The sequence below is a fragment of the Siphateles boraxobius genome, unplaced genomic scaffold, assembly GCF_051911475.1.
Source record: "Siphateles boraxobius isolate OS27281-9 unplaced genomic scaffold, OSU_SipBor_1 33, whole genome shotgun sequence".
Taxonomy (NCBI): Eukaryota; Metazoa; Chordata; class Actinopteri; order Cypriniformes; family Leuciscidae; genus Siphateles; species Siphateles boraxobius.
Window position 1 is genome coordinate 227658 of NW_027508953.1, and position 13369 is coordinate 241026.

Genomic DNA, 13369 nt, shown 5'->3' on the forward strand with positions numbered 1-13369 from the left:
GAGAGAAAGAAGGAAGAAAGGAGAGAAGGAAGGAAGGAGGAAGGAAGGAGGAGAGAAAGAAGGAAGCAAGGAAGCAAGGAAAGAAGGAAGGACAGAAGGAAGGAAAGAAGGAAAGAAGGAAGGACAGAAGGAAGGAGGAGAGAAGGAAGGAGAGAAGGAAGGAAAGAAGGACAGAAGGAAGGAGGAGAGAAAGAAGGAAGGAAGGAGAGAAGGAAGGAAAGAAGGAAGGACAGAAGGAAAGAAGGAAGGAGGAAGGAAGGAGGAGAGAAAGAAGGAAGGAGGAAGGAAGGAAGGAAGGAAGGAAGGAAGGAAGGAAGGAGGAAGGAACGAAGGAGGAGAGAAAGAAGGAAGGAAGGACAGAAGGAAGGAAGGACAGAAGGAAGGAGGAGAGAAAGAAGGAAGGAAGGAAGGAAAAGAAGGAAGGACAGAAGGAAGGAGGAGAGAAAGAAGGAAGGAAGGAAGGAGGAAGGAAAGAAGTAGGAGAGAAAGAGGGAAGGAAGGAAGGAAAGAAAGAAGGACAGAAGGAAGGAGGAGAGAAAGAAGGAAGGACAGAAGGAAGGAAGGAGGAGAGAAAGAAGGAAGGACAGAAGGAAGGAAGGAGGAGAGAAAGAAGGAAGGAAGGAAGGAAAGAAGGAAGGAGGAAGGAAGTAGGAGAGAAAGAGGGAAGGAAGGAAGGAAGGAAAGAAAGAAGGACAGAAGGAAGGAGGAGAGAAAGAAGGAAGGACAGAAGGAAGGAGGAGAGAAAGAAAGAACGAAGGAAGGAAGGAAGGAAAGAAGGAAGGAGGAAGGAAGTAGGAGAGAAAGAGGGAAGGAAGGAAGGAAGGAAAGAAGGAAGGACAGAAGGAAGGAGGAGAGAAAGAAAGAACGAAGGAAGGAAGGAAGGAAAGAAGGAAGGAAGGAGGAAGGAAGGAAGTAGGAGAGAAAGAGGGAAGGAAGGAAGGAAAGAAAGAAGGACAGAAGGAAGGAGGAGAGAAAGAAGGAAGGACAGAAGGAAGGAAAGAAGGAAGGAGGAGAGAAAGAAGGAAGGAAGGAAAGAAGGAAGGACAGAAGGAAGGAGGAGAGAAAGAAGGAAGGAGGAGAGAAAGAAGGAAGGAAGGAAAGAAGGAAGGAAGGAAGGAAGGGAGGAAGGAAAGAAGGAAGGACAGGAGGAAGTAGGAGAGAAAGAGGGAAGGAAGGAAAGAAGGAAGGACAGAAGGAAGGAGGAGAGAAAGAAGGAAGGAGGGGAGAAAGAAGGAAGGAAGGAAAGAAGGAAGGAAGGAAGGAAGGGAGGAAGGAAAGAAGGAAGGACAGAAGGAAGGAAGGAGGCGAGAAAGAAGGAAAGAAAGAAGGAAAGAAGGAAGGGAGGAAGGAAAGAAGGAAGGGAGGAAGGAAGGAAAGAAGGAAGGGAGGAAGGAAAGAAAGAAGGAAAGAAGGAAGGGAGGAAGGAAGGAAAGAAGGGAGGAAGGAAAGAAAGAAGGAAAGAAAGAAGGAAAGAAGGAAGGGAGGAAGGAAAGAAGGAAGGGAGGAAGGAAGGAAAGAAGGAAGGGAGGAAGGAAAGAAGGAAGGGAGGAAGGAAGGAGGAAGGAAGGAAGGAGGAAGGAAGGGAAAAAAGACAAGAAAATAACCAAAAAGAAACAATCAAAGAAAGATGTAATAAAAAAAATGTGAATAAGCTAAAATTTGAAAGTGTAACGCTGAAATTTAATTACTAAAGCCATAACAAAATTACAAAAATTTAAACGGAAAATATAAAACTAAAAGCTTACTATTACGAACATAATTAAAAAATAAAAAAAACATTTTAAATACTTTAATAGTGTAAAAAATATTATTAAATGGCTGTAATAATTTTGAAATAAGTCTAAGAGAATATGTATTTTTACATTAAAGTACTACTTTAGCAAATCGAGTCCTTGGCCGTTATAAATGACTGAATTCCTTAATTTACATGAGAAAGCACTAATAAAAGCGAGGCGACTCAATGAGCGCGGTTATTACTTAGTCAAAGAACATTGAGTTCTTAATTAAAAATCCACAAAGAGTCTGTGGACGTAATTGAAGTAATTACGCTCTATATTCGAGGTTGAGACCATGAAAAGAACATTATTAGACTGACTTCTCATTGAATCTGATCTTGAACTCGAAACACTCTCTGTTTTCCATTTCTGCAACGCAAAGTTGAGGAATATTACAGCTCGCTTCTATTTGTTTTTAGCGTTTTACATTACATTTAACACGATACACATTTTTTAAGGCCTAATGCACAGAATAAATCGCCAATTCTTGGACGAAAGTAAAAGCATTTTAATGAACAAACAGCTTGAAGCCATTATCGTTTCTTCTGTTGCTGCTTTAGCAAGTGAAAATGTGCATAAAACACCATCGGTTGACTGTCAACACATCCCGATCCTGCAAACACGGCTCGTTTCCAGAAGCGATAATGGCTTTCAGGAAAACTAGGAGACGGTAAACATGCATTCCCTTTGGTTAAATGATCTGTTTTTACTTGCAAAGCTTACCTTTGCTTTGAGGACAGAAGCATCTCAAATTAGATCTTTTTTTTAAAAATATTTTAGCTGTTTCTTCCACACAGAAATGACATTAAACGGAGAGCAAATGGAGTTGTTTTTTTCACAGACTCTATTAAAGTCACCATGAAGTCAAAATGACAATTCTTGTTTTTTAAAGGATTATTGCAGTGATTATTCTAAATGATTTATCAGTGCTCATCATTATTGTTTTCTTCTCTTCTCTGATGATGTGGGCGCCCCGCCTGCCCCAACCTGTCACTCACATGAGATCCACCAATCACTGCAAACCACAACCATCCTATCAATTCCCCACGAACAAAATCAAGCCCCGCCCACATTTGTTCTTGTTCCAGAAGCGTTTCACTCGGATATAAACTCCCAGTCAAAAGTTTGGGATCTGTAAGATTTTTTATGTTTTTAAAAGAAGTCTCTTCTGCTCACCAAGGCTGCATTTATTTGATTAAAAATACAAAAAAACAGTAATATTGTGAAATATCATTCCAATATAAAACAGCTGTTTTCTATGTGAATATATAGTAAAGTGTAATTTATTCCTGTGATCAAAGCTGAATTTTCAGCATCATTACTCCAGTCTTCATTGTCACATGATCCTTCAGAAATCACTATAATATGATGATCTGATGCTCAAGAAACATTTATGATTATTATCAATGTTTTTTTTTCAAGATTATTTGACGAATATAAAGTTCAAAAGAACAGCATTTATCTGAAAGCTTTTGTAACATTAAAGAGGGGCCAGTAAGAATTTTTATTTAAATAATAACCTAAATGAAAGAATACATGAAAGAAATCAATACTTTTATTCATCAAGAATTAATTAAATTGATCAAAATGTACAGTAAAAACAGTTAAAATGTAACAAAAAATTATATTTCAAATAAATGCTGTTCTTTTGAACTTTCTATTAAGAATCCTGAAAAAAATTTGAACTCTTCTCGAAGTCAGAATTTTGAGATAAAAAGTTGCAATTACCTTTTCTATTTTTTATTCTGTGGCAGAAACAAGCTTCCTTAGTTTACAACATTGATAATAATAATAATTGATCAAAAATGACAGTAAAGTCATTTCTAAAGAAACAATTACAATGTTACAATTCTATTTCAAATTTGATCTTTCTTTTCACCAAACAATAGTGAAAAATAAAATGTATCAGTTTCCATAAACATATGAACTGTTTTCAACACTGATAATAATCAGAAATGTTTCTTAAGCATCAAATCATCATATTATACTGATTTCTGAAGGATCATGTGACACTGAAGACTGGAGTAATGATGCTGAAAATTCAGCTTTGATTACAGGGATAAATTACACTTTACTATACACTCACCTAAAGGATTATTAGGAACACCATACTAATACTGTGTTTGACCCCCTTTCACCTTCAGAACTGCCTTAATTCTACATGGCACTGATTCAACAAGGTGCTGAAAGCATTCTTTAGAAATGTTGGCCCATATTGATAGGATAGCATCTTGCAGTTGATGGAGATTTGTGGGATGCACATCCAGGGCACGAAGCTCCCGTTCCACCACATCCCAAAGATGCTCTATTGGGTTGAGATCTGGTGACTGTGGGGGCCATTTTAGTACAGTGAACTCAATGTCATGTTCAAGAAACCAATTTGAAATGATTCGAGCTTCGTGACATGGTGCATTATCCTGCTGGAAGTAGCCATCAGAGGATGGGTACATGGTGGCCATAAAGGGATGGACATGGTCAGAAACAATGCTCAGGTAGGCCGTGGCATTTAAACGATGCCCAATTGGCACTAAGGGGCCTAAAGTGTGCCAAGAAAACATCCCCCACACCATTACACCACCACCACCAGCCTGCACAGTGGTAACAAGGCATGATGGATCCATGTTCTCATTCTGTTTACGCCAAATTCTGACTCTACCATCTGAATGTCTCAACAGAAATCGAGACTCATCAGACCAGGCAACATTTTTCCAGTCTTCAACTCTCCAATTTTGGTGAGCTCTTGCAAATTGTAGCCTCTTTTTCCTATTTGTAGTGGAGATGAGTGGTACCCGGTGGGGTCTTCTGCTGTTGTAGCCCATCCGCCTCAAGGTTGTGCGTGTTGTGGCTTCACAAATGCTTAGCTGCATACGTCGGTTGTAACGAGTGGTTATTTCAGTCAAAGTTGCTCTTCTATCAGCTTGAATCAGTCGGCCCATTCTCCTCTGACCTCTAGCATCAACGAGGCATTTTCGCCCACAGGACTGCTGCATACTGGATGTTTTTCCCTTTTCACACCATTATTTGTAAACCCTAGAAATGGTTGTGCGTGAAAATCCCAGAAACTGTGCAGATTGTGAAATACTCAGACCGGCCCGTCTGGCACCAACAACCATGCCACGCTCTAAATTGCTTAAATCACCTTTCTTTCCCATTCTGACATTCAGTTTGGAGTTCAGGAGATTGTCTTGACCAGGACCACAACCCTAAATGCATTCAAGCAACTGCCATGTGATTGGTTGATTAGATAATTGCATTAATGAGAAATTGAACAGGTGTTCCTAATGATCCTTTAGGTGAGTGTATATTCACATAGAAAACAGCTGTTTTACATTGTAATAATATTTCACAATATTAATGGGTTTGTTTTTGTATTTTTAATCAAATAAATGCAGTCTTGGTGAGCAGAAGACACTTCTTTTAAAACATAAAAAATCTTACAGATCCAAAACTTTTGACTGGTAGTGTATGGCACATCATGGAAGAAAAGACCAGCGCAAAGTTTTAAAGTTTGCAGTTGGTCACATGACACTCACTCTGAACACCATGTGATCTCACTGTCCTCCAATCCTGTGCGCTCGTGTCTTTGTAGTTGATGATGTAATAGCTGATGGGGACTCCGCCGTGCGAGTCGGGCTTCATGAAGGAGACGGTGGCGAGACGCTGGGAGACGGCAGTGAGACGTACGGAGTACGGGTTCGACGGGACATCTGAAACACAACACACATTCATAAACGCTTACAACCAGTGTTGGGTGTAACTCATTACAAGTATTTTGAGTTACGTAATCAGATTACTTTTTCAAGTAACTAGTAAAGTAACGTATTACTTTTTCAATTTATAACAAAATATCCAAGTGACTTTTTCAAATAAGCAACGCTAGTTACTTTTTCACATTTATTGACAGATCTCTTGTCCTCATATTGAGAGAAATAAAATGAGGTGTTGTGTGTGTGTGTGTGTGTGTGTGAACATGATGGTTATTGTAGTTCTAGACTAAATGTGAACATGCATTTACTCATCCCACTTGCACGAAAACATTCAGTATTCCGCAAAATGAATAAAAACAGTAAAATGCAATCTCAGAATTTTACGGAAAACTTTTATAATTAACTATATTAAATTACACATATATACTTTATGAATTTAATCTCACTTTATTAACCAACGTCTTTGCTGCTGACCTTCAATGATATAATACAACCATACTAATAAGCAAAAAAGACTTTAGATTATTGAGATTAGATTTAGAAATAAGAGTGTTGAACTGTATCCTATTGTTCTTTAATCCAGAATGGCTGAAAGGTTTGTTTGCGCAGCGCCCTCTACTGTACAGGAGTAAATATGCATTTCCTTCAGCCTGAGGCTCATTCACTTTACTTTTGATGTGAAAGGGCCTTAACATTAGTCAAAAATATAACTTTTTTTGTTGCTATTAAAATACAAACAAGCAAACCCAGCCCAGGTGAGAAAAAGTAGCGCAAAAGTAATGTAATGCATTACTTTTCATAAAAAGTAACTAAGTAACGCAATTAGTTACTATTTTTGGGAGTAACACAATATTGGGTAACAATGTTTTTACAATGTTCTTGTTACATGTAATTACCATAGTAATAACAGTACATTATGCCTAATTACATGCAATTGACCCTCAACCAAATCCTAATCCTACCCTAACCCTATAGTAAGTACATGCAGTTGCTTAATATTACTCAGTACTTAAATATATAATTACACTGTAACAATGACACCATAAATTAAAGTGTAACCCAATATTGTAATGCATTCCTTTTAAAAGTAACTTTCCCCAACACTGCTTACAACACTATTATTTTTCATCTTTATTGTAGATCGTAAAGTGCATGTGACCATCAGCTTCATTCATTTCTCACGATATAAAGAGGCAGATCGACTTTTCATCCTGCGATAAAGCGTGAATGCAGGATAAACACATGACAGAGCATCAGATAAACTGTGGAAACTCAGAATGATCTTTTGTGTTGGTGAGTGACGAGAGCCAATCACATCAACATTTAACAGGAGAAATGCCTCTCGTCACTGATGACATCTGTCAGTGTGTGAGTCAACTCTCCTATACACACATTTCTACTGTTTCAGCCATCGTCTACAAAAAAACTATACCAGATTAAAATATACAGTACATAAAAGCAATGTTTTGCAATGTGACTTTAGCCATTAAAAATATGCAAATCGGCATCATTAGATTAAATATGCAAACATATTTGCATATTACAATTTATAAAGAGTAACAGACCTGAGAGAAAACAACCCAACTGTTTTGTGATCAACATATCATAGCATTTTGTCAAAAGGTTGTTTAATAACAATATTTGCATTTAAATGAAGATGCTTTTGGCCTTTTAAGATGAAATGGCCCATAAAAACTCCACAGCCATTAACAAAAACACAAGATCAGGCAACAGATGAAAGTCGAGATTCTTTATGAAACCAAAGACATTGTGTTTCTGTACAAGCAAAATGACACGGTGTGTGTCTGTGTGCGTGTGAGAGAGTGTGTGTGAGTGAGTGTGTGTGCGTGTATGTGTGTGTCTATGTGTGTGAGTATATGTGTGTGTGTGTGTGTGTGTGTCTATGTGTGTATGTACAGTATATGTGAGTGTGTCTATGAATGTGAGTATATATGTGTGTGTGTGTGTGTGTGTGTGTATGTATGAGTGTGTGTAAGTTTTTCTGTGTGTACTGTACAAGTGAGTGTGTGTGTGTATGTATGAGTGAATGTGTGTATCTGTGTGTGAGTATATGTTTGTGTGTATGTGTGAGTGAGTTAGTAAGTGTGTATGTACGTGTGAGTGTGTGTGTGTGTGTGTATGTGTGTGTGTGAGTGTGTGTGAGAGAGTTTCTGTGTCGAGTATATGTGTATGTATTTGTGAGTGTGTCTATTCGAAAAAGCCATGTGTGCGTGTGTGTGTTTGTGTGAGAGTGAGTGTGTGTGTGTGTGTTTGTATGTGTGTTAGAGTATGTGTGTGTTTGAGTGTGTGTGTGTGTATTCTCTGGGGCTCAATGTAGTCCGCTCTGAAGTGAACTCAACCTCTTCATGGTATATTAAGCAGCTCTACAGTAAATGGAGACAGTTCTCTGCTATATTAGTGAGCTCTCTAGTAAATCACGCGGCACTACAGAAGATTAGCTTCAGTTCAATTAGCAATGGCCAGATGGGAAGGACATATTGTTATTGGAAAATTTTAAATATATATACCAATGCTTAGCACATCACTACAAGTTTAAATCAAATGCAAACCAGTTTCTCAGGTGAACCTTCTGCATTGTTTCAAACCAAACACTCTCAAATCCTTTCAAGTACATAATCATGAAATGCTTGCAGACAGTTAGTAAATACTTGCACAGACAGAAAACAAATCAGGATATACACAGACCCAAACAAAACGGTGAATATCTTTCCAAGATCAGGAACATGTATTAATAAATGATTCAAGAGAAGTTTAACATTTGAGGTAATTGGTAAACACACACCTGCCTGTGCTAATATAAACTCCTGGTATCGAGCGCCGATGTTGTTTCTGGCGGTGCAGTTGTAGCGTCCAAAATCCCTGTCTGACACTGGAGTGACCTGTGGATACAGACGAATGAAACGATGAACCCATCTGAAACTGTAGCAAACACAAGTCAGTAGAAGTTTGTGTGTAAATTTTCACTGGGTTCCAGCACTACAGCCCTGAAACTTACACTTTACACCACGAAAATACATTTCTACTCAGTGTTTCTGTCTTGTTTTTTTCAATATAAATATAACAAGATGCTTTTAGGTACGCAAGCTCACTTCAAATGTCACATTAAGTCAATTACTTAGCAATAAAGTAACATAATCACTTATTATGGTCAATTTTGACTACACTGTAAAAAAGCTGGTGCAGAAACAAAGTTCACTTATAAATTACTAGTGAATTTCACAATTAACTACAAAGAAACGGCAAGTAACACTAAATTAAACAAGAAATATTGAAGTAGAAAACTGTAATACTATTTTCTAGTAAAACATACTCCAGTTATCTATTTTGCAAGCAGAAAGTATTGAAAGCAGTGTGAGCTAACAATAACTTGCACAAATTCCCTTTTAAGGGAACTCGAGCTGCGTCAAAACACTGTGGGAACACAAACCTGTGTGATTGCGTCATGAAGCACGTATGAAACCCAGTCCAATGGCGCGACGGAACGTCATGTGACGTCATCAACCAGGAAACTATAAAGCACATCTGAACCAAACAGCGTCAGCTTCTATGTCTTCAGCAAGTGCTCTGTGAATCTATGTCCCTGGTGTTTTTTGTCAGCCTTAGAATTTGCTAGGCAGGAGTTTTCACCCATACATATATATTTACAAAAAAAAACTTTATAATGGCGAGCGAACAACATTTCACTAGTGTGTTCATCTCTACCCAATCTACATCACGGGTGGGGATACACATGAATTGTGTGTTGATCGTTTGGGAGTGCTGCACACTCAGTCAGCCCTCGAGGAGGCTGAATATGAGCATTATTGTGAGACCAATTGCTCTTTGAAGAGGGAAAGAGCGCGCCTCGGCTCGCGTTCATCGCGGCTCGCATCCCAATTCTCCCGAGGCAGAGCGGCGGCTCGAGTCGTGAGGTTCGCAAATAGATTTGGCAGACGGGTTAGAGATGGGCTTCCCTCTTTCTCTGCCTTCATCTGCCAGGTGCAGTGTCTCATCTCGGGGTCGGAAGCATGATGAGACACCGGTACTGCAATTATCCAGTTCTGAGGAGCTGAATATTGTAGTTATCAAAACAGACTCGCCACTTCATGTGAAGCAAACTGCCTTTTGAATCGTGTCCCCCTACCTGTCTTCACTTCATAACGAGCGGGTATACACGTGGTTAAAGTGTTTGTTTGGGGGGCGGTGCATGCACGTCAATGTGGCCTGACAGTTTAATTCATAAAAATGTTCCCTTTGTGTAGAAAAACACAGCACTATAAATGAAGTTTTAGCTCCAGTCCTGTTGAGTCTTAACTAAGCTCGGATCTTGCACTTGATGAGGGCAGCACGTAGATTATGAGTCAACATAAAGAATCTATGGCTCGGATCTTGTATGTCATTTGTAATGTGGAGGAAACTGAGCTCAAGGAGTTCCCCTTTCTCTCTTTTTCCTATTAAGACAACTAAAATGTGTTGTATAAAATAGTATGCACTTTCTAAAATCCATGCTTATGGTAAGGGCATGCACTGAGTGCTTCATGCCCTTTCTAATATCCGTACTTATGATAAAACGGATCTAAGGATCATTATTATCTCTAAGTAGAGGTAAGTTATTACCTCTGTGCCCTTAGGGGGCCGGTCGGCCAACCCCGCCTTCATGCCGGGGCACAAAGTGTCCCAGCGAGATTTTACTCGAGGGTTGCTCGTTCCCTCCGAGGAGGGCTCTAGAGAAGTCAGGCCAGTTGTGCCCTGCCGGTGCGCCGCTTCAGGACACTGTGCCTGCTGTTTGAAATACACCAGAGGCCAGTCTCGAGAGCCTGGTATCCTTAGCAGATCTTCTGACAGATTGGAAACTTCTACCAAATATATCTCTCTGGGTCCTGCAGGCGGGGTCCTACCCACAGTGGTTGCCCCTAGCAGGCTCTGGTATGGAACTAGAAGTAAAAGCTCTTCTGCAAAAGGAGGCTATAGAATGGGTTCCTCCACCCAACAGGGTCCGGGTTTTACAGCCGGTACTTCATGGTCCCAAGAAAGGATGGGGTGGTTTCGTCCGATTTTAGATCTGCACTGTATGGAAGCTCAATAAAAAAAAAAATCAAGATGCTTAATCTTAAGCAAGTCGTGTCCCAAATCAGGTCCGAGGACTGATTTGTCACATTAGATCTAAAAGACGCATACTTCCACATATCCATCCTTCCACCACACAGGAAGTCCCTGAGGTCCGCTTTCGCGGGCGAAGCGTGCCAATATTGTGTTCTTCCTTTCGTAGGCCAGCCACTGTAAAGCAGTTTCAAAAACTGTTAGGCCTGATGGCAGCAGCGTCAAACGTTATACCTTGCGGCCTGTTGTACATGAGACCGTTGCAGTAGTGGCTCAGGACCAAGGGGTTCTCCCCAAGGGGAAACCCACTCTGCATGATCATGGTCACGCGGCGAATGCCTTCGTGCCTTAGTTATGTGGAAAGAACCTTGGTTCCTGTCCCAAGGGACCGTGCTGGGAGCTCCTTGTCATCGCGTCATGCTAACGACGGATGATTCCCTCACGGGTTGGGGGGCGATCATGAGGGGTCGCCCAGCCCAAGGTCTGTGGCAGGACCATCATCTCTCATGGTATATCAACTGTCTAGAAATGTTGGCTGTGTTCCAGGCTCAGAAACACTTCCTCCCAGACCTGAGGGGCCTTCATGTGCTTGTTCGGGTAGACAACACATTGGTGGTCTCCTATATAAACCATCAGGGGGGTCTGTGATCGTTCTGGAAATAGTTCACCAGGATGGGGTCAGTCTACTGCTAGTAGCCCCGTTCTGGCCGGTCCGAGTATTGTTTGCGGACCTAGTGTCTCTCCTTGACGGCTCTCCTCTGGAGATTCCAATCAGAAGGGACCTGCTCTCTCAGGCGAGTGGGTCGACCCTTCACACCTGCCCAGAACTGTGGAAACTGTGGGCTTGGCCTTTGAGGGGGCCCAGCTCATAAGTTCAGGTCTCTCAACTGAGGTTGTTGAGACCATTCACCATTTCAGAGCTCCATCCACAAGGAAACTGGATGCCTTGAAGTGGAGACTTTTCACTTCCTGGTGTAGAGAGCACCAGCTGGACCCGGTTAACTGCTCAGTGGGTGCAGTGCTGGAGTTCCTGCTGGAGTTCCTGCAGGAGCGCTTCTCCGCAGGGTTATCCCCCTTCACACTGAAGGTGTACGTGGTGGCACTAGCTGCTTACCCCCTTCACATTTAATGATATTGTCGCTCTTGTAAGCTTGCAGAAAGGATAACACAATATTTAGTTTTCAAACGAATAGCTCGGGTTCCCTTGAAAGGGAACGTCTCGGTTACGTATGTAAACCTAGTTCCCTGAAGAGGGTATGAGACACTACGTCACCCAGCCATACTCCCGGCATGCCCGTGATCGACTTGCTTCAGCCTATCAGAAGCTGACGCTGTTTCAGGTGTGCTTTATAGTTTCCTTATCAATGAGGTCACATGACATTCCGTCACACCATTGGAATGGTTTCATATGTGCTTTATGATGCAATCACACAGAGGCATTCCCACAGCGTTTCGACGCAGCGTCTCGTTCCCTCTTCAGGGAACTAGGGTTACATACGTAATCGAGACGTTTTGATGTCAGTAGAACAAAGCATTGCAGAGATACAGCATCACATTCAGTTTGGCATTAAATTCATTGAAACAAGACAAAAACAGTTTTGTCTATCAACACGAAATCCATAACTATTTGGTCTGAAGATGATCTGAGTCTAATTTGATGAAAATCGGACCAAGGGGCTAGGAGGAACTAGTAAAAGTAGGAATCTAGTAGAAGATCTAGTAGAAGTAGAAGGAACCTATCAAGATCAGTTTCATTACAATAGGCAAAATTAATCAAAACCTATTAGCATTTCATGATTTTTTTAATCAGTTTTGACCACAGGGTCAAACATTTAATGTCAAAATTAAAAATGGCCACTGCCCAAAATATCCTATGGGAAAATTGGGTGGGAAATTTGGGGTTGAGTTAGGGACTCCAAAATTGCTGTGGTCAATGTTCAGACCGTCTTCTATCCATCCACCAAATTTCATCACTTTCCCTCAAGTGGTTCTATGGGCTGCCATAGACTCAAGAGAAGAAGAAGAAGAAGAAAAAAACTAAGAGAAACAACTTTGGTACTCGGCCCCTAATGAAGTATTATAGTGCATGAGAATGATGTAACTGAACCTCCAGAAGCGATCGTCCCTCTGCAGTGTGAATGCGAATGTTGCTGGTCCCTTGACTAGAGATGGTAAAGCGGTCTCGTCTCCACAGCATCGTGGCTGGAGGGTTGGACCTCACGTCGCAGCTGATGTTCACTGGGTTTCCCTCCCATGAGTAGAAGATGGTCTGATTAGTCTGGAACTTCGGTGCATCTGGAAAAAGAGAAACAGAGATTCAATACTGGCAGAAACTAATGTGTTCAAAAGTAGGTTTTTAGACAATCCAGCTGATCAATGAAACATTATTTCAGTTTTTCTACTTAAAAATGTCACATTTAATTCAATGTTACATGCTGTTTCTTTGTAATTGTACGTGAAATGTAAAAGCAATTTCTGAGTGATTGGTTTTCTGGCTTTTTTTTTTTTTCAGTGTAGATTGGATCAGCTAGAAACCATGTAAAACCAACAATTAGAAGCTTGTTTCGAAAGTAAAAATAAAGGCTCATTCAAATGTCGTCCATCAGGGCTTTAATACAAGCATAACATGTCAAGCATTGTGTCACGCAATGAAAAGTATTATATATATATATATATATATATATATATATACACACACACACACAGAGCTGGTCAGAATTATTTGCCCGCTTGGTAAATATGATCAAATATGGCAGTAAAAAATAAATCTGTAATTTAAATAAAACA

The 13369-nt window shown here is 40.5% G+C and overlaps 1 protein-coding gene across 2 annotated transcripts in view; it reads right to left on the reverse strand.

The window, feature by feature from the left end:
- ncam2a (neural cell adhesion molecule 2a) overlaps positions 1-13369 on the reverse strand; it is a 324121-nt gene that overhangs the window by 33336 nt on the left and 277416 nt on the right. For both annotated transcript variants that reach the window (XM_077194831.1, XM_077194830.1), the window contains exons 10-12: positions 12690-12877; positions 8286-8382; positions 5309-5482 (exon numbers count right to left, since the gene is read on the reverse strand). In XM_077194831.1, the coding sequence (XP_077050946.1) occupies positions 5309-5482; positions 8286-8382; positions 12690-12877 (459 nt within the window). The remainder of the gene's footprint in view (positions 1-5308; positions 5483-8285; positions 8383-12689; positions 12878-13369) is intronic.